The following is a 25477-nucleotide window of genomic DNA, read 5'->3' on the forward strand; positions in this document are numbered from 1 at the left end:
CTTATACCTCCCGAGGAGATCACGAATGTTAAATTAGAGATATTAGAATGCGCACGGCAGTCGTTCTTCCCGCGAACCATACGCAACTGGAACAGGAAAAAAACCTACAAATAAGCAACAAGATTACGCCATTGCTACTTGCCTTAAAGATGTTACAAGGAGCAGCAAACAGGCACAACAAAAAGACAGTTACAAATTGAGCTTTTGCCCAAAGCCTTTTTCAGGAAGAAAAACAAACACACACAGTCACTCAAGCAAGCAAGCCTCATGCACATATGCCTGCGATCTCTGGCCACTTCATCCAGAATGCAGCAGTGTCAGGTTCAACACATGCTGCGCAACCTACATTGGGGCAGGGAAGGGGGTGGGATAGTATGGTACTAGGCTACAGGTGTGGTGGTGGGGGGGGATGTCAGCACTGCTTGGCAGAGTGTGTAACATGCACAGTTCAGAAAAAGTTGTAGGGGAGGATCCAGATAGCCCAGGTTGTGAAGCAACAATTGAAATGTTGCGTTCAGCTGCATGGTGTGCAGCAGAGTGGTCCACTTTGCTCACGGCCACAACTGGCAGTGCCCATTCATCCTGGCGGACAGCTGGTTAGCAGTCACACCAATATAAAAATCTATGCAATGATTGCAGCAGAACTGGTATATGAAATGCCTGCTTCCACAGGTGGTCCAGCCTCTGATGGTGTAGGAAAATCCTTTGACAGGACTGAAATAGAAAGTGGTAGGGGGTGTTGGGCAGGTCTTGCACCTGAGGATATGATTTCTGTGGCAAGGTGTTTGGACTGTGAGTGGTATTGGAATGCACTAGGATGTTGTCGAGGGCCTCTGCCCCAAAGAAGTTTCAGTCCTCTGCAAAGACCTCATCTACAGCCTACCCCAACCAAATTTTTAACCACTTAACCATATTATACCTGTCAAATATCTACTCTCCTCTCCTAATTCCTACAATAAAAACATTTATTTGCCACCAACCTGAGCCCAAAATTGAACCCTGCCTTTCACAGTTCATACCACCATCCACTCCGTGATCCCCCCCCCGCACTTAACACTTAATCACCCCTGCCTGGTCACCTTCCAGAAATTCCTTGCCTTCAACTTGGCCTCACCATTCTTCCCCAAGTCCCTTCCTAAGAACACTAATCTTTCATCAGAAGAAATGACAGCCATACACAGCCACAAAACAGATACCAACCAAATCATCATACTTGGAGACAAAAAGTTCCACCATCACTGTGGTGAATTGCAATCACTACCTGATAGAAAACCTGTTGCAATTGTCTGATTCCTCCAGCTACAAACTCAACCACACCAGAAGTCCAACACATCCTACAATCCCTGCCTTACACTCTTCCAAGAACCTCTCTCCTCATCCCCAAGACAACCCGCACACCCAACTTCTACATGCTTCCCAAAATCCACAACCCAATAATCCTGGATGCCCCCTTATAGCTTGTTATTGTGCTCACACTGCAGGAATTTCAACCCTCTGTGACCAACACCTCCCATCAACTGCCAGAAATCCAGCATCCCATGTCAAAGATACCAATCATATCGTTCACTGACTCTCCAACATCCCCACCCCTTTACTTCCTGGATCCCTACTAGTCACTCTTGACACCACTTCCCTATAGACCAACATCCCTCATGCCCACAGTCTTGCAGCCATTAAACACTACCACTCCCAACATCCTTCAGACTCCAAACTCACAACCTCATTCTTTATATACCTTACTAACTTCATGCTAACACACAACTACTTTTGCTGTGAAGGGAAGGTATGCAAACAAACCTGTGGCACAGCTACAGCCAACCATTTGGCACCCTCCTGTGCTAACCCATTTATAGGCCATCTAGAGGAAACATTCCTAGCCTCCAAAAATCCCAAACCCCTAGTCTGGTTCATGTTCATTGATATCTTCATGATCTTGTCCCTGGGCCAAGACACCTTATCATTATTCCATCGCAGCCTCAAAACATTCTCTGCCATCTGCTTCACATGGTCCTTCTCAGCCTGATGTGCCACCTTCCTGGAAGTTGATCTCCTCCACTCTGGTGGCTCCATCCACACCTCTGTCCACATTAAACACAGCAACCACCAATAGTACCTGTATTTCTACACCTAGCATCCCTTCAACACCAAAAAATCCCTCCCGTATGGTCTCATCACCCAGTGATGTCATATCTGCAGTGGCAAATACTCCCTTGAACAGTAAGCTGAAGGTTTCAAAAAGGATTTTTCAGACAGGTATTATCGCCCAGATCCAATAAACAAATAGATTTCCCATGCCAAATCCCCACACACCCACAATCCATCCCCACCCATGATGGAAATATAATGGACATCTTAAAAGATGTCCACATAAAAACTGGTATCAGTAACCAAGGTGCAGTTGTGGCAACAACGATTCACAAAGTACAAATGACAACTAAAACAAGCAGAAAGATATATATGTTCAGTAAACATGATAAAAAAATTGGTAGTGTCATATCTCAATCAGGAACTTGAAATCTTCAGCAAAGGGCAGGAGCATGTAGTGGAGCTCAAGTTTAAAAGAATAGTTAATCATGCACTGGATAGATAAGTACCCAGTAAAACACTTCATAATGAGAGAGAAACTTTGTGGTACAAGAAACTTTGTGGTACACAGTTACTATAAAGAATCTTCTAAACAAAACAGATTACTGCATAACAGGTGTAAAACAAAGTGTAGAGCTATTGATACAGAGATGCTGAATGAAACACATTTGGCTGTAATGAGAGTAATGCAATATGGCTACTGTAGCAGAATATTGTCAAGTAATCTTTCATAGAAAACAAAGAAATTATGGTTGTATGTAAAGGCTGTTAGTGGCACCAAATGTAGTGTCTAGTCCCTAGCGAATGAGACAGTAACTAAAATTGAGGGTAGCAAAGCAACAGCTGAAATGCTTAACATCATATTCAAATGTTTTTACAAAGGTAAACCAGGAGAATTGCACCAATTTAATCCTCATACTCCTGAAAAGATGAACGAAATAAGTATTAGTGTCAGTGGTGTTAGAAACAGCTGAAATCGTTAAAACTGAACACAGCCCCAGGGTCTGATGGGATCCCTGTCACATTCTATACTGAATTTTCAGCTGAGTTAACTCCTCTTCTAACTATAATCTATTGTAGATCCCTCAAACAAAAGACTATGCTCAGTTCTTGTAAAAGGCACAGGTCATGTCCATCTACAAGAAGGGTAATAAAAGTTATCTACAAAACTACAGTCCTTGACATTGATTTGTTGTGGAATCTAAGAACATATTCTGAGCTCAAACATAATGAGGTAGCTTGAATGGAATGACTCCCTCAATGCCAACCAGCATGGATTTCAAAAACACCGATCATGTGAAACCCAACTTGCACTTTTTTTACATAACATACTGACAGCATTGGATCAAGGTAATCAGATAAATGCAGTATTTCTTGATTTCCAAAAAGTATTTGACTCAGTACCACACCTATGCTTATTGTCAAAAATATGGTAAGTGGTATCAAATGAACTTTGGTATGGAGGAAGCAGTATGTTTTCTTGGATGGAGAGTCATTATCAGATATAGAAGTAACTTTGGATGTGGCCGAGGGAAGTGTGGTGGGACCCTTGCTCTTCATGTTGTGTTTTAATGCTCTTACAGAAAATATCAATAGTAGAATCATGTTTTTTGCAGATGATGCAGTTATCTATACTAAAGTGCCACCTGAATGAAACAGCATAAATATTCAGTCAGATCTTGAAAAGATTTCAAAGTTGTGTGGAGATTAGCAACTTGCTCTTAAATTTTCAGAAATGTAAAATTTTGCAGTTAACAAAATGAAAAAAATGTATTATTGTAAGACTACAATATTAATGACTCACTGTTGGAATTGGCCAACTTATACAAATACCTGGGTGTAACACTTTGTAGGGATATGAAATGCAACGATCACATAGGATCAAGCATGGGTAAAGCTGATGGCAGACTTTGGTTTATTGGTAGAATACTCAGCAAGTGCACTCCATCTACAAAGGAGACTGCTTACAAATCACTTGTGTGACCATTCTTGAATACTGCTCAAGTGTCTGGGACCTGTACCAGATAGGAACAACAGGGGATATTGAACATATACAGTGAAGAACAGCATGAATGGTCACAGGTTGTTTAATCCATGGGAGAGTCACAGACATGCTGAAGGAAATGAGCTGGAAGACTCTTGAAGATAGACATAAACTATCTGGAGAAAGTCTGTTAACAATTTTTCAAGAACTGGCTTTAAATGAGTACTCTAGAAATATATGACAACCTCCTATGTATAACTCACAAAGGGATGGTGAGGGTAAGAATAGAATAATTACTGCATGCACATAGGCATTCAAACAATCATTCTTCACATGCTCCATATATGAGTGGAACAGGAAGAATCCCTAACAACTGGCACAATGGGACCTACTCTATGCCATACTCCACGTAGTGGTTTGCAGAGTATAGATGTAGATGTGGGTGTAGACATATAAGAACTATCAACAAAGGAGTCCCTCCTCATCACTCAATACCATCCCAGACTGGAACAACTGAACCACATTCTTCATCAGAGCTTTAATTATCTATCACCATGCCCTGAAATGTGGAAAATCCTACCCAAGATCCTTCCCACCACTTCTAAAGTAGGGTTCCATCAAACTTCCACAACATCCCCATATTACTCCACATCGCAACTGCTTGCCAGAGGGATCATATCCCTGTGGAAGACCCCTGTACAAAACCTGCTTAATCCACCCTCCTAACACTTCCTATTTCAGCCCTGCCACAGGCTTATCCCACTCCATTAGAGGCTGGGCTGTCTGTGAAAGCAGCCATGTCATATATCAGCTCTGTTGCAATTATTGCACAGCTTTTTATATGGGTATGACTGGGCCAAAGCAAAATGCACCGCCTCATCACACAACATGCAGCTGAACACAACACCCTTAATTTCCATCGCTGCTTGATAACCCAGGCCATCTGGAGCCTCCCCTCCACCACCAGTTTTTGTGAACTGCACAAATAGCAGTTATCCTTACAGCATACTCTATGCTCATGAAATCAACCTGACCTCAATTTACGGTAACCTGCTGTACCCACACCCTCCACCCAACAGTTTCTATCCCCCTCTGTCCAATCACCTCCTTCAAATTCACATCCCAACATCTTCATTGTGTGCAACTTTCTGTAAAAACACATGTACCACAAGTCTTTTTCTCTGCTCTGCTTCTTGTCCCCCCCCCCCATTCCCATTCCCCCCGCCCCATTCCCATACAGACTCCTGATGTTGCACCTGGCAGCCTTCTCCTGTCACCACCCAGTCACTGCACACTCTGCCAAGTAGTAGTGACTCCTTTTCCCCACCGGTACCCTGCTATCCCTCCCCATCGTCTGCCCAGCTCCAGATTGCTGCTGCTGTTAGAACTGAGACAGGTGCATTCTGGCCAGAACAGTTTGAGATAGCAGTGCTTGAGGTTTGATTGCTTGTCATAACAGTTGTTGATATTCAAACTGGACTTTCCATTATTTTATATAATAAAAATACTTTAAGTTCTGTGACTGACCTTAAAGTTTGGGAGATCATTAAGTCTACACAGCTCATCCCATGATTTCTGTGGAAGCCACTTAGCAGGATTTGGATAGGGGTTGTCCAATCCCACACCACCAGTGAGAAAAAACATCCATTCTGCATTGTCCAACTCATTTTTGTTTCGAAGCAAATTCACAGTTAATAAGAGTGAGAATAGCAGTTTGTCCTGGAACACAAATCTTATTTTTAAAAGTAGTCCATGTTTGTTGCTGTTAACTCAAATAAATACAAATCAGTAACATACCTTCTCAAAGAGACTGCGGCATATATTAACATACAGTGAATATGTAAAATTTCTAGTGAGTGACGCAAGCCATTTTTCTATTTCAAACTCTTTTTCTGTGTTATCAATTGCTACTTTGAACAAATTGACAAACCATATCAGAGAATACTGGTACATTGGATTTATGTTATCTAAGTCAACTGTAACAAAAGGAAAACCAATTTCCATTTGCAAAAATATTTTTTTTACCTCATAAATATATGAAGTAGCACAATTAAAATGTTAGCGACACAATCTTCAAAACATAACAATGAAACACTGAGATCTGATTATTATTTGGTATTAAGTCAATTCAGTTACAACTTAGAAGCATAAACAGTATGCTCTCATCAAAATGCCAGTGTAATAGTTCATAATTATAGGTACCCTCCATGGTATAACTTCGGAATAGAGAAATTTTAAAGAAGCAGAAACTACTGCCTAATAGATGTAAAACAAAGCATAGGACTGTAGCTAGAGAGATGCTGAATGAAACACATTTAGTTGTCAAGAGAGCAATGTGTGAAACCTTCAATGACTACCATTGTTGAATGCTGGAAATGATCTTTCACAAAACCTGAAGAAATTTTGGTCATATGTAAAAGGCATCAAAGTTAGTGTCTACTCCTCACAAATGAGACATGAACTGAAATTTAGGTCAGGGAAGCAAAAGTGGAAAGATGTAACTCCATTTACAAATGTTTCTTTAGAGAGGAAAACCTAGGAGAACTACCCCAATTTAATCCTCGTACCACTGAAAAGATAAGTGAAATAAGTGTTAGTGTAAGTTGTATTGGGAAACAGCTGAAGTTGTTAAACTTGAACAAAGCTCCAGAGCTCAATGGAATCCCTATTACATTCTTTACAGAACATGTGGCTGAGTTAGCCCCCCTTGTAATTACAAGCTATTGTATATCACTTGAAAAAAAAAAAAGGAAAAAAAATGTGTCCAATATCCTTGACATCAATTTGTTGTAGAGTCTTAGTATGTATTCTGAGCTCAAACATAATAAGGTATCTCAAACAGAATGATCTCCAAGCCAACCAGCATGGATTCTGAAAACATCGATAATGTGATACCCAACTACCACTTTTCTTACATGACATACTGAAAGCTTTGGATCAAAGCTGTCTAGTATATGCAGTATTTCTTGATTTCCAAAACGCAACTGACTCAGTAACACACAGCATAGCACAAGCATAGCTTATTGTGAAAGGTATAATCATTGAGGTGTATCAAGTGAAATCTGTGACTGGATTGAGGATTTCTTGGTAGAAAGGGTGAAGCAAGTTATACTGAATGGAGAGTTACTGTCAGATGTAGCAATAAGTTTGGGTGTGTTCCACAGAAGTGAGCTGGAATCCTTGCTCTTGATGTTGTATATTAATGCCTTTGTAGACAATATTAATAGTAACCACAGACTTTAAGTGGCACAAAGATAAATGTAAAACCTCGCACTTCACAAAACAAAAAAATGTAGTATTGTATGACTAGAAAATCAACAAGTAACAGTTGGAATCAGACAGCTCATATAAACACCTGGATGTAACACTTTGTAGGGATACGAAATGGAATGATCTTATGGGTTCAGACATGGGTAAAGCAGGTGGCAGATTCCAGTTTATTGGTAGAATACTGGGCAATTCAATCAGTCTACAAAGGAGATTGCTTACAAACCACTCATGCGACCCATTCTAGAAACTTGCTCAAGTCTCTGGGACCTGCACCAAATGTGACTAATAGAGAATATTGGAATTATACAGAAATGGGCAGCATGAATTGTCACAGGTTTGTTTCAATCATGTGAGGGTGTTTCAGAGATGCTGAGAAAACTGAACTGGCAGACCCTTGAAGAGAGGTATAAACTATCCTGAGAAAGCCTACTTACATAGTTTCAAAAACTGGCTTTAATTGATGACTCTAGGAATATACTACAACCCCCCATATATTTCTGACATAGGGATTGTAAGGACAAGATTAGATTAATTGCAGCATGCACTGAGACATTTAAACAATTATTCTTCCCCTGTTCCATATTTGAATGGAATGGGAAGAAACCCTAACAACTGGTATAATGGGATATATGCTTTGCCATGCACTTCACAGTGACTTGCAGAGTACAGATGTGGATGTAGGTTAAGTTATTCACCTCCGGTTTCAAGCAACTCTTTGTTCCTAATACTATATGTGTGTCATAATCTTCAATAAACAACTCTGATTCTGGGAAGTTTCCTTGGATGCTCCTGCAATTTACTAATATCATATTAAGCTATTCTATATCTGATATGCAAGGATGAGCATTCTCTGGGAACATTCTGGCTAATGTATCATTGATTTTGCCTCCAATCCCAAGGGGAGAGGGTCCGCTGTCCTTTGAAAAAGAAAAAAATAATAATTTGCACTCTACATGTAATACACTATACAGGTTGCTATTTCCTGTATGTAATGCACCACTGACCTATTAAAGAGAGCCCTACAGTTGTCCATCCAACAGTGGAGGTTGAGAATTGGCTGAGCATCTGGTTTATATCTTACACTCTGCTCTGAACCCAAGGATAATGATCAACCTTGGGTAAAATGCTACAAATAGTGAGCTTAGCCTGTGCCCCACGTGTAATGCTAGTTGCCTTCACCACATCATCCATATGCTGAAAAGAACTGTGGATGGCCTCAGAGTCCAACAAGCAATATGTGTTATTCATGCTGACCTGCATGAATATTTCCAGCCAATTGCCCCCAGTATGCTTGACAGCTGCCAGCAGAGCCTCCTCCACAACTCGGATGAGAGCCCCTCCCCCAACAAACCAAGTACACACTGATATTCCTTCCCACCCTGCCTGCTATTTCATTGAGGGGCTCCACTACCCACCTAGCACTGGAGCTCCTAGTGACTAGCATACCTGCCCTTTGCACTTGTCTGGACTGGGCAAAAAAATTAGCTGCTGGCCCAACAGGAGAGATATCCTATTCTTGCTTAGGAGGATTATCAGCACTGGGTAGCACCTGTTACCTGTTGCTAAGGCATAAGGAGCCAACCGTGTGGCCCATTATCTCTTTCACCTTCTGGCCAGTGTCATGTGAACCCACTGCTGTCCACCACTTGTCACTGATGCCTTGATTTTGCTGCAGATTTGAGCAGTAGCCAGAAGCCAGCTGACTGTGGTCAATGCAGCTTCCAGCTGTTTACAGACAGCAGCCAATTATCTTTGAGTCCTCCACAACAAGCACAGTCCCTAATCATATTGTACAGAATAAAATCTCAAAAAATACAAAAAAGAAGTCAGGAGTAACTGGGAAAGGACGAATAGACCCCCACAAGAGTGAAAATTACCCAAATGTGGCGCTTTTGAGGTTTCAGTGACCACAAAGTATGATTAAGGAGAATAAACAGACACTAAAATCTACTCTGGACAATTCTCACTATAACATAAGATTATACGATCCACAAGCTCTTAAAACAGAAATAAATTTCTCTATGGGAAACAGATGTATCAACAGTTACTTTTTACTAGAAACTCTCTTTACACAAAAGATACTACAGGAAATAAATATACAGACTCTAAAGCAATGATCCAAACTACACATTGTGCACTGACATTAGATTTAAATGAAGTCACATGACGCAGTAGTTCTGGCAGCCAGATCTACTGTAGAAAGTTGCAACACACTAAGATATGCACTAAAGTTCACAAAAAACTCAGAGACAGTCAGTAAATACTAGTCTACAGAGTAAAATACATAGGTGCAAATTCATTTCCTTGGGGAAGTATATGAGAAACAGAAACTAGACAAAATTACTATGTATCAAACAAACTGGTACAGCTACAGTGACGTCCTCTCTGTTCCACATCTGTGGCTACAATGGAGCTCATACGATAATTCACAAATAAACACTGAACTACCCTGTGGTCCTGCTGCAACAACAGTTGCCAGCTTACTGAGTGATCTGATTGAGTCTAGCTGTTCTAACCAAAACAAACAAATGCCTGGGGGTGCAACTATACACTCAGAGTTATTAAAACACTAGGCTGTGATAACTAGGCACAACCTAGTGTTTTAATAGATGTGAATGTATAGTTGCACTACCTATACCCCCCACCCCCCAGGCATTTGTTTGTTTTGGTTAGAACAGCTAGACTCAATCAGACAAACATGCAAAAAATTTCCAAATTATACTACAATACTAAAGACACAGGTAACGGAAAATAAGTCACTTCTATTTTAGGCTAATACAAATAATTCATGCATTAATACTGTACCTCACTCTAGTGCAGCTGGAACAAGAGCTGCTGGGTTATTACTTTTTCTGATTCAAACAAATTATAATTTTCCTAAAATAATAAGTTAATTTATGAAATGTGCATTCAAAACAGAAAATTTAAGTTTCCAGAAAATTCTTGACACTCTCTTGTAGATTCAAATGCGTGCCAAAACTTCTGCTCCACAAGACAGAACGATTATTTGTACCAGTTCATGAACATCCATATAGTAGTACAACTAGATACTAACTTTGACTAATGGGTTTAATCATTTTTTATGTTTTTGTCTTTTTCATTAATATCTGAATGTAATAGGTTTGTTCTTTTTTCTTCATAGCAGGCACCACAGCAATGAATTTATTAAAAGACAGTGGCATTTTCCACTTCTGCTGCATTAATTTTATATGTTCACATGAATAAAATTAATACAGGAAAATTCAATCTTCTTTTAATAGCTGTGTATTCTAACATTTTGTTATTTCTGTCCTATGTGCATCTTTAAACAGGCATCATGCACAAAGCTATAGTCAGTTGGTACCTAGCACACAACGACTTCAGGTAGTCAGCCAGATATGGTTGAGCCATCAAGATGTATAGCAAATACTGTAGTTAATATGAATAATTAAGTTATCGTTACACTGAGTTATGACCTCATGCATTTGCTTATTAGTCAAACATCTGTATAATGTGAAAAGCCACTTCTGGACTTTAGTTAGGCTACGCAAAGCCTATGTAGCTTACCGGTCAGTACTGTTAAATATACATAGTACAGGGTAAACAAGCAGTCGCCACAGGTAGCTGAGTGGTCAGCGTGACAGAATGTCAATCCTAAGGGCCCAGGTTCGATTCCCGGCTGGGTTGGAGATTTTCTCCGCTCAGGGACTGGGTGTTGTGTTGTCCTAATCATCATTATTTCATCCCCATCAACGCACAAGTCACCAAAGTGGTGTCAAACTGAAAGCCTTCCACCCAGTGAACGGTCTACCTGATGGGAGGCCCTAGTCACACGACATTTATTTTTAGTAAACAAGCAGATGATCAAGAGTGTTTCCACCAAATAAATATGAATAACATGAAAATTAAACTTAATGGTGCCATATACAATCATTTAAATTTGTTTGAAGCATGTAATAATCAACAGAAGAATACTAGCACAGTAGAAAATCTACGAGACTTATGAGGCATAAAACAAGTTAGTACACTTAAGAACTCTGATAACAATATAAGCTATTTTTAGAGTATCACAATGCTGGTTGTGCAGGGTGCTTGTGGATGTAAACTGACAGAGAGTGTAGCTGCTGCCTGGTTGACGGACAGGTAGAACCACACTTGTGTTTATGAATTTAAAACTGATATTACATTTGTCAATTATTAATCATGGAAATTACTGCTGATATGACAACAGTATCCTGCTTTGTGTTGTTTTGCCAAAAGATGATTTTTTATTAAATTTTGTTGTCTATTAAAATGACATGTCTCAGCTGCAATTGATTTCACTTTTCAAGTAGCAGATTTCAAAAGTGATGATCCAAATCTTTCAGCTTCAGTTAATATTGATTGAATGGGACATATTGTTTCATAATAAGAGACATGGCAGCTGTGGTTCTTGGCAAAAGAGAAATAACAGCTAGATGAGTGGGAGTATTACACTCCAGAGTAATTCAACATTACCACAGTTTGTTGCCCAACCTGGATACACATTATCAACACCCTTGAGGATAACAATCACTTTCATGCTGATTCAGGTGGTTGCTACACTTTCAGTTCACATCATCACATAATAGCTCACCACAGCAGCCAACACTTCATATTATGTTACATCATTCATCCAGTTATAACTAATTACCATCTTTCTCTTTATTGGCACAGCAAAAGATAGGTGCCAGATTGATTTTATAAAATTTTTGAGAATATTTCATAGTTTATGAATATGTCAGTAGAAGAACGTGCTCTTCAAATATAAACAGTAGACCTCTCTATAATGCACAATGCCTCTTATGTAGGACATGCCGCTGGAGTTTGTTCTTTTATGCTCTTATGATCCTGTGATAAAACATGGTGCTCTTTCTTGGATATTTTTCTATCTCTTCTATTAATTCAACCTGGTAAGAGTTCCAAACAGATGAGCAATATTCAAGAATCTGTCAAATGAGAGTCCTGTAAGGCACTCCAGTCATGGATGAACTACATTTCCTTAAGTTTCTTTCAATGAATCTCAGCCTCTCATATGATATACCTACAATTATTTTTATGGTTGGTAACTTGATTTGGGGGAGGGCACCAAACAGCGAGGTCATCGATTCCATCAGATGAGTGTAGGATGGGGAAGGAAATTGGCTCTGTCTTTCCAAAGGAACAATGCCAACACTTGCCTGAAGCGATTTAGGGAAATCACGGAAAACCTAAATCATTCATTACCAAAGAAGAATACTTGATGTTGACTGCTCAGGTAGCCCTAGCTTTTTTAAGATTCCTTGTAGTGCCTATAGCCACTGATGTCAATGCTCCTCTATGCTAACTGTTTCAAAAGCTCAGTTTTGTTGTCTGCAGGAGGTCTATGACTTTGTCTCCACAAGTCAGTTTTCTAATTAAATGCTTGAAGTATTTGTCAGAAAAGAAGGTCATGAAAATCTTACACAAATCTCTCTCTCTGACACCTGTTTTAATCGTATAGCTCTCCCATTCTAAAGCTGGCTTGATGAAGTCTTCCACTATTACAATAGCATAATCAGGAAATTTCCATGTGACATTTTCCCCATTTTCTCTGTAGTACTGTGCTACTAGACAAATGAGGCAGCATGTGTCCAAAGCAACTGATTACCATGTTTGGCCCACCACTGATGCTTATCTTCACCCAAATATTTCACATTCAGAATTTATTATAACATTATGGGACATTATCAAGTTCTTTATGACAATAAATACTCTGCCACAATAAGCATCTAGCCCCCTTCCCCCCTTGCCATATGTATTCCAATCTGAATTTAGGATTTCACTGCTACTAACTTCTGGTTTCAGCCATCTTTTTGTTTCTAAAGCTACATGGGCATTATTACCATTAATAAGCACGGCTATGAGATGTTTCCATGGATCCTACTGTAGTTTACTAATACCACATTAACATATTCTCTTACTGATTTGCAAAGATGAATGTTTTCTTCCAAGAGTAACGTAGCTGATCTTTCTTCTATTACGGCAGATGGCAGGTAATTCATCACTGATACGGAAGTGTTCTTCTTTTTTTCAATTAAAAAAAAAAGTGACTGACACATATACTTTATTTTTCATAGTGCACACCTGGTCTGTTGAGGGAAGTCCTACAATTATTAGTCACGTTAGTGGAAGTTGACAAACCTCCATCAAAAGACATTGCAGTATCGTCTGATGCAGGCCTATATTCAAGCAGTTTGGAATTATGACAGTCTTCAGCCAGTATGTGTTTTTATGTCTCATCAGCATGAAAGAAAACCAAGGAGTCTTCAGCATGAGGCAAGATATACACAATCACAATACCCGTAACAAGAGGAGCATCAAAATACCAAGGTGTCAACTGACGGGAACACAAGACAGCTTTCCAGTGGTTGCCCTAAAGATGTTCAACTCACTGCCTCAAGAAGTGCAATCCCTCCCACTAGGAACATTCAGAAGGAGAGTAGCACGGGACCTGAAAGAACGCCCATTGTACTCCATTGGTGAATTCTTTAATAGTGAGCAAAGTGAATGGACAAACAAATATTGTTTCTATTAAGTATAAATGTATTAATTCTGTGAATATTTTTTAAATGTATATATGTAATTAATCTTGATGCAGTCTGTCCAGTCATGGCTGGTAAATGAGACAGATCTAGTGACAAAGTAATAAAGATGCTTTGTTGCCTGCCCAAGATTTTTGCTCCTGGAGCACACTCACACTCTGTAAGTACAATAGAGTTTGCTCAGCACTCTGGGTTCTACCACAACTGCACTATTCCGAGTTGCCCAATGTTGCACATGTGGAAAACTTGGGAAGACGTGTTTGCAACTCGGTGTGATTGCTTCTAAGATGCAAATATCGTGGCACACTCCTATAAGTAGTATTTTTTCAGTAGTGTTTATTTTCAACTTCCTGTTTTTCTACAAAAGTAATAACTTTATTACTTAATTAAAAAAGTATACTACATGGTGCTAATAAGTAGGATTACAAAAAATAAGTTAACTTGAATTGTGATCTTTATAAATTTATAGGCATTTTTATTTTAGAATATGTAATATAGATAGACTAATTTAAAACATGTAACATAGGTGGACCTATGATTTGTGATGCATTTACACACATGTAGTCATGCAAATAAAAATCTCTTAAAACCAAATGTTGGTGGGACCATGTCAATTTCATAGCAAAAAAGGAAACTGTTCACCGACATACACTGAGCCAAACATTGACATAAATTCAGCAACTTTTCTGTGCTGTTGAGGAAACTGCTCTTGGGTAACATTTTATAAGAGTTTGTAGTGGATAGTGTTTTATTCGTCTCATAACATACAATTTCTAATCATATGATTAGTGTACAGGAGTGTACGCCAAAAAATGGATAACACAATTTAGGCCTAATTGGTACAAAGAATTTTAACATTAATATAAATTTTTATTTTCTTTCCTCCCTTTTGTGAAGGACAGCTACAGTTACATACAAGACTATATGTAAATTTATCCTGCTCAAATGTTCAGTTCATCCTTCAAGAACTCCTCAAAAATGTAGTAGCAGTGTTTGACAAGTATATAAAGTATATAATATATCTTTGTTTTCAGTGTCTCTAGGTTCATACTCAGAACATTCTTTCCTTTTAGCTTGTTATGAATTTTCATTGTCATATACTGAGGAGACTGCGTATATAGGTTTAAGTAATGAGTGGGAAGCATAAAATTGTCTTTGTTTCTCATGTTATATGTGTAATTGAAACAGTTTTTCTCAAATAACTCTAAATTGCTGTGTACAATGATGATAATATCATAGATCTATAAGGAGGAAACTGTTAATAACTGTTGTTTTTCAAATAGTGGGCGACATTATGTCCTTTGATGGGCAGTACACATGTTCCTTACTATTCTTTTCTGTAACTTTAGTATGCGCAATATATTGCTTGAATTTTCCCAAAAATTGATACCATACCTTACAAGTGACTGAAAGTAGCTGTGGTATGCAATTTTCCTTGTATTCATGTCTGTTGCACCAGCTAATATTTGCATAGCAAATGCAAAGCTACATAATTTGTTTAACAGGTAGTCAACATGTTTATTCCAATTTAAATTTTTATCCAGGTTTAACCCTAAAAACTTCACAGAATCCACTTCTTCTATATCCTGATTTTCATGAGTTATTTTAATTTCTTGGGGCTTTGACTGGTTTGTTCTGAATTGGACCATGTGGGTTTTGGGGATGTTCAATCTTAATCAATTCAGCTGGAACTATGTTTCTAGTTTGTTCATTGTGTTTATTATGCAGAGAGGGATGTTTTCTGGCTCCTGCTTTTCAATTAATACAGATGTGTCATCTGCAAATAAAATCGATGGAGCATTTATACTGTTCAGTAAGTCATTAACATAGAACAAAAACAAGAATCGATCCTTGAGGGACACCTTGGGCTACTGTTTTCCATTTTGAATAGTAATTTGCTGCATTTGATGGGACAATCACTCTTTGTTTCCTATTTGATAAGTATGAAGTAAGCCAATTTAGAACATTACCCTTGATCCCATACTTGTCAAACTTATAGATGAGCAGTGCATGATTTACAGAGTCAAAGGCTTTTGTGAGATCACTAAAGATTCCTGCAACTTTATTATGGTTGTCTAATGATGTGCTGATCTTGTCAATAAACTTGTTAATTGCATCAATAGTACTTTTGCCACGCTGGAAACCATATTGGTTTTCCGTAATAAAATCATATTTCTCCATAAAATTTCGAATCTGCCTAGCAGCGGCATTTTCAAAGATTTTTGATAAGACTGGAAGGAGGGAGATGAGATGATAATTCCCCATATCCTCTCTTGACCCTTTTTTGAGCAACAGTTTTACTTCTGCATACTTCAGCACCTCTGGGAAGCTTCCTTGTTCAAAGGATTGGTTTATCATTTTAGATAGTGGGTATCCTACTATTTTACACACAAATTTAAGGACCTTTGCTGTATTCCATCCCAACCTGCAGAATTTTTGTTTTTTAGTTTTAATATAATTTTTTTCTACACCTATAGGTGCAACTGTTTTGAATTTTGTGAGGCATTCAGAATTATGATTTAGTCCAAAGGGACATACATTGTTCTCATAATCTGCAACATTAACCTCTGGTTTCACTAAATTAATGAAGAACTCATTGAAGCATTCTGAAATTTGAGCCACACTTACAATGAACTCATCTTCAAGCTTAATTGTACTAATTCCATGTCTAGAGGCTTTGATATCTAATTCATATTTTACAACTGCCCACACTGCCTTTGATTTATTCTCATGTTTTATGATTAATTTATTATTTGTCATTTGCTTTGCTGCTTTGACAACTTTCTTAAATGTACTTTTGTATCGTTTAACATATTCAATAAATTCAATTTTTTTTTATTATGTCTTAGTTCCTTATGTAGCTGCCTTTTCTTAGCGCTGGAGATTTTTATACCTTTAGTGATGCATTTTAATTTAGCCATTTTATTAAAATAAGTTTTTTGTGTAAACATTTAATTGAAAACACTTAGAAAATCCCTTAGAAATGCTTCAAAATTTGCTGTGCATGAAATATATTTATCAAAGTGCCATTCTGTCTCCTTCAGCTTTCCATGGAATAGAGTCAAAGTTTCTTGGTTGAAGATCCTGTTTACATAAGCTTTTTTACATGGGACTTCCCTACCTGCTCTGGGTAGCTCAATGAATAATGCTGAATAATCAGAAGTTCCTAGATCCAGACAAAATTTATATCCATCTTCAAATACGTAATTCATTAAAATATTGTCAATGCATATAGCTGACTGAGCATTTTCTCTTGTAGATTCAGAAAAATTTAATTTGAAGCCATATTTTTTTATTAAGTCTGTAAATTTTGATACCTCACATGTTTCATTCAACACATTGATGTTGAAATCAGCAGCAACTACAATTTATTTCTTCTTTTCTTTACTGAGGCATTCTAACAAACTCTGAAATTTACGTAGGAAATGCTCAGTTGTCACCTTCCCTGGGATTCTATAAATTGATATTATAACAACATTTAAGTCCTTTAACTCAACACAGCAATCCTCAAAAATACACCTTTCATTAAAACAATTGAAGTCACATCTTACATGGTAATCTAAATCAGAATGAATGAGTATGCATGAACCTCCTCGTAACTTATTTATCCTACAAAAGCTGGTAGCTACCTTGAAGTTTTCAATTTTATTTAAGATTTTTATGGTATCACTATTAAGCCAGTGTTCATTTAAACAAATTACTTTAACATTTAGAAATTCAGATAAAAAAAAACTTGTAGCTCATCTAACTTAGAGCTTCTGTCACATGAGTATTCAACACTTAAACCATTTATATTACGATGCATTATATAGTTACTACTAAGATCATCAATTTAATTTTTTAAAGACCTAATATTTAATAATGAGCCATCCTCACAAAAGGGTAAGTCTGGATTCTTCTGTAGCAGCCCATCAGCTTGCTCACTTGGCTTGTACATTTCTTTGTCACTTTGATATTGTGTACTTACATCCATAGTTACATTCTTGATAGCACTGGATCTGGATGGTGCTGAAGTGATTTCCCTGGTGCCAGCCATAAAAAATCACGGTTCCTCTCTGGAGCTTTCCTTGTTCTGGAAGACACACATACAGCAGCTTGTTTGACTTAAATTCCTGGGTTGGACAAACATGTCACTGAGCCATGTATTATGCTGTACATCTATCACCTCAAGTTGGAAGTAATGACAAGGTCAATCAGCATCCAAAAGTGATAATGGTCTAACAAATAAATCAAAATAATTCTTCAATGTGCAAAGTCTTGGAATTTCTTTGAGAACTCTTGATGAAATAAATGAGTTATTGAAATGTAGTCAGTCATGTCTGGTCCACAAATTTGACTCTCGAGTTCTGGGAAATTTTCCATGCCATGAACTTGATGCTGATTTTTCAAAGGATTAATTTTTGTTGCTGTCATCAATCTTGTCCACCATATCTGTTACAAATGGTTTTCCCCTTGTATTAAAAGACTTTATGAGTACAAACAATTTTTGAAGTCAACTATAAAAGATTTTGTCACGGCTCCATTTACCCTTAACACAGTTTTTCTGTAATGGCCACCTTAATTATAGTTGGCATTCACTCTTGTTCATCAGAAGACAAGTGCATCATATCTTCTTTGTGGCTGGTGTTCTAATGATGTTCCAATGAATGTTTTTTCCAGCTCATAATAGTACAATGGCATATTAAACATGTTTCATGGCCTTCAAAACCATATAAAAAGTACAGCAATTCATAATGAAGAACATAAATTAATCTAATTTAACACAACTGGTTTTGTTAACGAACTGTGACAAGCTGATTGTGTTGCTCCACTGGCGTCCAGCTGCAGTCTTTTTCTGTTCCTCCTTGCTCTTCAACTTAACTCACCACTGCACTCAAAGCACTATGCAAGAGCATGGCCAGAGCACTAGTATTCACAGGGTACTATTTGACCAAGACTAGTTTAGACACTCCATCCAGCTTCAAACCTGAGGATTGCTATTGATTCTGGGTATAGTTCTGTAAACAGTGAGCTGTACTCCCACCCCACATGCGAGAGTAACTGTATTACCAATTCACCCAACCATCTAATGCAGGCTGTTGCAGTTATTTAGCCTCCCTGGAGACAGTGGGTTGAGCACAAGGGGGAAAGTGGGGGTGGGGGGGGGGGGGTGGGGGTGGAGGGGGGTCAGGTGTGGTAAACAGCTGACATGTCAGCAATTTTGCTGCCATGTTGTAGCACAGTCTAATGGCAATATGCACACACGGCTGAGCAGCTCAAATGTGTGCAGAACATGTGCAATGGGGCCATCTGGCTTGTAGCCTGTACTACTGCACCTGCCTGTGTAAGTGATAAAGAGCAGGCAGGAGTGCCTGAGCCCCACGGGGCAGTGTTTGAACGGCCTGACCTAACTGAACCAAGGATGGACTCAGATCTGAAGTGGAAAGCATCATTTGTGCTTTTGCATGGAGCCTCTCCCATAGATCAAGATATAAGGTGATGTGAGGCTAGACTTGGTCACTCTCATCTCAATTGCACCAGCTACTTTTCATGACATTGTTGGATCACAACATCAACCAGACCAATCTTGAATTCTGCAATTGGGATTACTTATAACTGATTTTTTGTTTCAGACTATGGTTCACAGTACTACAAGAGATCTGCTCAGCTATGAAATTGAACTGTTGTCATGCTTGTACTTTGTGAGCAGCCCATCAACAAATTTTATTCTTAAATTTGGCTACAAGGTTAAAGGAAGTAATGAATCCAGAACTTAGGAAATGTGATTACAACAGTTGCATGACAACAAAACCAACCAGAGAAGAATTGGGCTGAGCATAAGGAACAGATTACCTTTAAGCAATAAAGGAAGCCACAGCAAATCCTTATCACATATATCTTAACACTGTGGTGACTTTAAAGTGATAATTAATGCCCAAGAAATGAACAACATTTATACCATTATGTACACATAACGACTGCTTGCCAAACTGGGTACCAAATAGATTTCTGATACTGGTATCACAGATGATTACTAGAAAATCCAATTTGATGAACAGTCAGAAGAAATACCAGTGGCTAACATTCCATTTGATTTCTATCACTACAGATGCTCATGATTCAGAGCTGCCAGTGCTTTAGCATTATTCCAAAACATTCCATAGAGGAATAAACATTAAATTCCCTCATGGATTAATTATGTTGATGATATGATGATGGCAGGCATCACTCAACAAGGATATGCAGTAAACTTCAACACAAAATTCCAGAAATTAAAAGCATCTGCATTATGCTGCAGTCTCAACAAAAGTAACTTCTTTCAAGAGAAGTCCACAAACAGCACTCAGCTGCAATACATGAGGGTTGTCCCCAAAGGAAGTTCCATTTCTATCCACAGCAGTGCTACAATAGCAGTTTCGAGCATGTGCGGCAGTTCCTCTGACTCGAGGAGAAGTCGATATGTGCTTTGCAGTGCTTCTTTATGATGTCAGCTGTAATTGAAAATGCCACCGTGTGTGAAATCAGATCTGTGATTCATTTTCTAAATGCAAAGAAAGTTAAACCAAAGGAAATTCACTGGCAAGTCTGCAAGGTTTCTGTACAAAATGCTATGAGTGATTCAATGGTTAGAAGATGGGTCAGACTGTTCAATGAAGGATGTGATCAAGTGCATGGTGAAGAACAAAGTGGATGCCCATCTGTGGTTACTGATGAACTGGTTCACACAATTGAAGAGAAGATTAATCACAACCATAAGTTTACACTTCGTGCCCTTGCTATGGAAGTTCCACAAATCTCACGATCACTAATTCATGAAATTGTTACTGACCAACTGAAGTATCAAAATGCTCACGTTGAGTATCCAAAATTCTTACTGAACAACACAAAAAGCAATGGATGGACAGTACACTTTAGTTTTTGGCACACAACAATGGAGAAGGTGATGGTTTTCTTTCTCAGATAGTCATGGGGGATGAAACTTGGGTATCGTACAACACCCCTGAAACAAATCGGCAATCAATGGAATGGAGGCACACTTCATCTCCAATGAAGGTTAGGCCTAAGCAAATCTTGACACCTCGGAAAGTCATGTGCACTGTTTCTTGGGACAGAAAAGGCATTTTGCTGATTTATTTCTTACCACGAGGCCAAACAATCAATGTACATGGTTATTGCGAGACCATTAAGAAATTGCGCCATGAAATACAGAACAAGCGTTGAGGATTACTGTCAAAACGTGTTGTTTTTTTCCATGACAATGCCCGACCTCACACGGCACATGTGACCAAACAACTCTTATGAGAATTTCACTGGGATGCATTTGATCATCCTCCACACAGCCTGGATCTTGCCCATAGCGATTTTCATCTCTTCTTAACTAAAATCTGTCCTTGGTGGTCAATGCATCAATGATGATGAAAAGCTGAAAGAACATGTTACTACATGGTTGAACACACAGGTGGCAACCTTCTATGAAGAAAGCATACAAAAACTTGAGCCACGCTATGACAAGTGCCTACAAAGTTTCGGAAGCTATGTAGAAAAGTAGTTTAACCGTTGCAGATTTTTGTACAATCGATAACAGAACTTACTTTGTGGACATACCTCATATAAGCTGTTGATATTCAAGAATGTAAAGCAATTGCAGCCATTCATGGCAGCACGCAGAATACACACATACTGAGCCAGCTTCGGAAGAATAACATGTAATCTAAATGTATAATAGTGCTTGACTAACCATTATACACAGCGTGATTGTATTTAAAATATATATTTGTGGCATCCATTTTCATCTAATTACAAATCCCAGCCTGTGTCAGCCATTTTTGGTCCCTGGGATAAGCTATTATAACAGTCAAGATCAGTCCCTTCGACAGTGGGTATTACTGCTCAGCAATAACAATGATGAAATACACTACGAACTGGCCAACAGGCACATAAATACTGGACATCCCAATTCATAATGGATCCTGGACCAAATTCAACAGTAGACCAGAAGAATGATTCAACTCAACTTAATGGCACAAGAAACCAAACAAAACATTCCAATCAGAATGAGGTATCACATGCTACAGCAAGTACTACAATGGCTGAGAAAAAAATGGTGAGTTAGATTACTAATTTCAACTGATGCACCACTATGAACCACGTTCTGCTTTAGACAATGTCTGTTAAGCATTGACAAATTCATTCTATTTACAACAAAAAGAGTAAGCGTTTTGTTGCTGGTACACTGATGTCATAGGAGAATGACCTGGATGAAAAATGGGTATTGACTACATATCAAAACAACTTTCACATGCACCCAGTGTATGAACACCAACCAACTCTTCCTCAGACATTAACTTCTTGGCCTGAAACTTGGAAACCCTGGACAAGAATGTTGGTATCTGGATTTTGCACATCCTTTCTTGAGAAAAAGTTGCTTAAATGTAGGAGATGCACAGTCAAACTATCCTATTGTTGTCAGAATGTGATAGACTACCACAGATGCCACTATAAATTAATAATAAAAATCATGACATTAGAAGGATTATCTTGCACCTTGTAAAAGACAGTGGATGATTCACTTCTCAACTTTTTTCACATTTATCATCAAGCAGTGGTGTCAAACTCAGTTCAGTAGGACCCTTCTAACCATCACCTAATGGTGCATAACGCACGGTTCAAATGTTTGAACAACAGATGACAAAGGCCATGAAGAAATACCCACAGAGGCAGAGCTATACCTTTTCTTCATACTTTTGAAATAATGCCAATCAATGATTGCATGCCTTCCAAAATACATCATGGCTGACAACCATACATGCACCTGCATGTGCTGATATTCCAAGTGTGTTCACTGAGATGATAGAGCCACCAACATCAATGTAACACAGAAGTCATATAGTTTCAGCTCATACTTATGGTCACCTCAAAGGTAACATCCTGTAATGGTCACTAGGTGAAACATCACCTGCTGTAAATAGTTGCAGCAACCAGTTGAGATACAGAGACAATGCTTATCACTTTCTTTACCACAATGGGTTCACAATAGTCCAGCGGGTACATTCACCACTGGACTGATGAATCTTGCTACCCATTTTGGCACAGACCAGAAGTACAGGAAGCTGGCTTCACTTTTACAGTGAAGTGTCTCCCCAAAGTTCAACTCCCTAGGACACTGCAACAAACAGCAATGGAAAGAAAATGCCTGAGGTGATCATACCAGTAACACTTTTCCAACAATTTCCGGCAGACCAGAGCACCCTGCTATATGACTGAGAATTCTCATCAAAGCACAACAGAGAAGACATCCACAAGCAGCCCTGAATTGCTCATTCAGGTTGGCTAGGACACTTGCTATATCTACTAAGTTCCCTCAGTGTAGCCACCAATACACAGACTGACATGCAACACCTGCATTGAAACTTCCTGGCAGATTAAAACTGTATGCCGGACTGAGACTCAAACTCAGGAGCTTTGCCTTTCACGGGCAAGTGCTCTACCAACTGAGCTACCCAAGCATGACTCACAACCTGTCTCCACAACTTTAATTCTGCCAGTACCTCATCTCCTTTCTTCCAGGAGTGCTAATTCTGCAAGGTTCGCAGAAGAGCTTCTGTGAAGTTTGGAAGGTAGGAGACAAGGAGTCTCACACATCAAATGAGACAGAAGGAGAAGCTAGGCCATAGTAAGTCACAGTAATTTCGGACATCAACTTGTTTAGACTGCTAACCTACCTGGCATGGCCTGACTATGCCTGGTTTCTTCTTTGACATTTCTACATTAGAACAAATCAATTAATACAGAAAATCATGAGTGGAATAAAAATAGTGGAAAAAGCAAAGTTTATCACTCACCACATAGCTGAGCCACAGAGTGTTGACAGGTACAAAAACAAGATTGAGAACTTTCCTGAGCTTTATGACGATGTTCTTCGGAAGGAGGACACTGTCCACAACCTCAAGAACATTTTGGTCTTTTCTATGTGCCTGTTAATCACACAATGCTTCAGCTATACGGTGAGTGGTTACCTTTAATCTTTCAATAATGTATAATTATCACAAATGTAGATAGCATAAACAGCACTAGTTATTTTCAGCTAAATTTGGGAAATCTGTAATATATTCAGATGGCACAATATGAGTGATCTGCTTTACTGCATTTTATTTAGCCATAGATTATGTTACGTAGAAAAGGCACAGTGTGATGTAAAACAAGCCAGAATGGAGATATTGGATTTTGTCAGATGAGGTGATGTCACATGTATGTTGGATTAAAGGGGTGGTGTAGGATAAGATGCTCAGTTAAGAATATAATGACATACTAATTTTATAAACAACTGCATCATATAATACAGAAACACTATGTTGGTTTGAAGAATGATAAGACTATAGTTTATTAGTGGAACCAAATATTATTCAAAACAAAGGAAGCTATTGATGTAGGTGAACAAAGAAGCAACGGAACGAGACAGAGTAAAGCTGATCCAGTTAATGATACTGAATTATAAGCATAGGATCACACAATCATTTATATTGCACTCATTTGTAAGCCAGGGAAATTTATTAACTTTATTCTGAAGTTATCCCACAGCTTGATGTTACCCTGAAGCCATTAATTTTTATTGTAGCATAGCAGTAAAACTGTGTATCCAGAGATAAGTGACTGCAGAGATCTTCAGTAATATCAGTTTTTAAGTTTAGTCACAGAACATTTGCACAGAACTACTTCTCTCTATTGGTAATGTTATTCTGCAAAAAAAAAATGAAACACACACACACACACACACACACACACACACACATATATATATATATATATATATATATATATATATATATATATATATATATATATATTGTATTATGACTCCATAGTTAAATATTTCTCTTGTGTCCTTCTGATAAAACCTTGTTCATCATTGCAGAAAGTAAAGTAATTTTCTAAACAGAAAATTATCAACACAAGGAAAAAAGGGTTAGAACAGTTGTGTAAGATAAGTGATGTAGTGACTTTCCAACAGAAGCATCATGAATCACATTAGCAATATATTACATTTATAAACATAGTTCAAACAAGATAAACTGCCTATTGGCTTCTGTCTTGGGTTCTTCTGCCGATGTTCATCTAAATGATTTTACTGACGTTTCGCCAGCATGAGTGGCTGACATTGTCAAAGCTTTACCCCCCATTGCCGGTGGTGAACTGGAGCCAAGCTTGCAGCCGCAGACTATATGTACCTGGTGCGCCAATGTCCGAGGGCTTCTCTGTGGTTATTTCCGGTGCGGTTCTCCTCCTGCTACCTGCGACGGTCGTTTGCTGTGGTAGGGGAAGCCATGATCCATCTACCTTATGGCTTTCCTCTTTCTTGTTGAAACTGTTCGCATGTTTTTGTATTTCTACAGCTTCTCTGAGCAAGCGCATGTGATAGTGCTTCTCTATAGCCAGAACTTCTGTGCCGGTGAATTTTATTATGTGGTCAGTCTCACTCAGAGCGTTATCTGCCATGGCCAATTTCTCCACCTGCCCCAACCTGCAATGTCGCTTATGTTCTTTGATCCTGGTCTTGATCGATCGTCCAGTCATTCCGACACAAGCTTTTCCGCATGTGCAT

General features: G+C 38.6%; 1 protein-coding gene across 1 annotated transcript in view; it reads right to left on the reverse strand.

Moving 5' to 3' along the window:
- LOC126456873 (dynein axonemal heavy chain 7-like) overlaps positions 1–25477 on the reverse strand; it is a 783013-nt gene that overhangs the window by 221855 nt on the left and 535681 nt on the right. The window contains 2 exon segments of the mRNA XM_050092694.1: positions 5597–5788; positions 5867–6045. Of these exon segments, the coding sequence (XP_049948651.1) occupies positions 5597–5788; positions 5867–6045 (371 nt within the window).

Source organism: Schistocerca serialis, chromosome 2 (genome assembly GCF_023864345.2).
Source record: "Schistocerca serialis cubense isolate TAMUIC-IGC-003099 chromosome 2, iqSchSeri2.2, whole genome shotgun sequence".
Classification (NCBI taxonomy): domain Eukaryota; kingdom Metazoa; phylum Arthropoda; class Insecta; order Orthoptera; family Acrididae; genus Schistocerca; species Schistocerca serialis.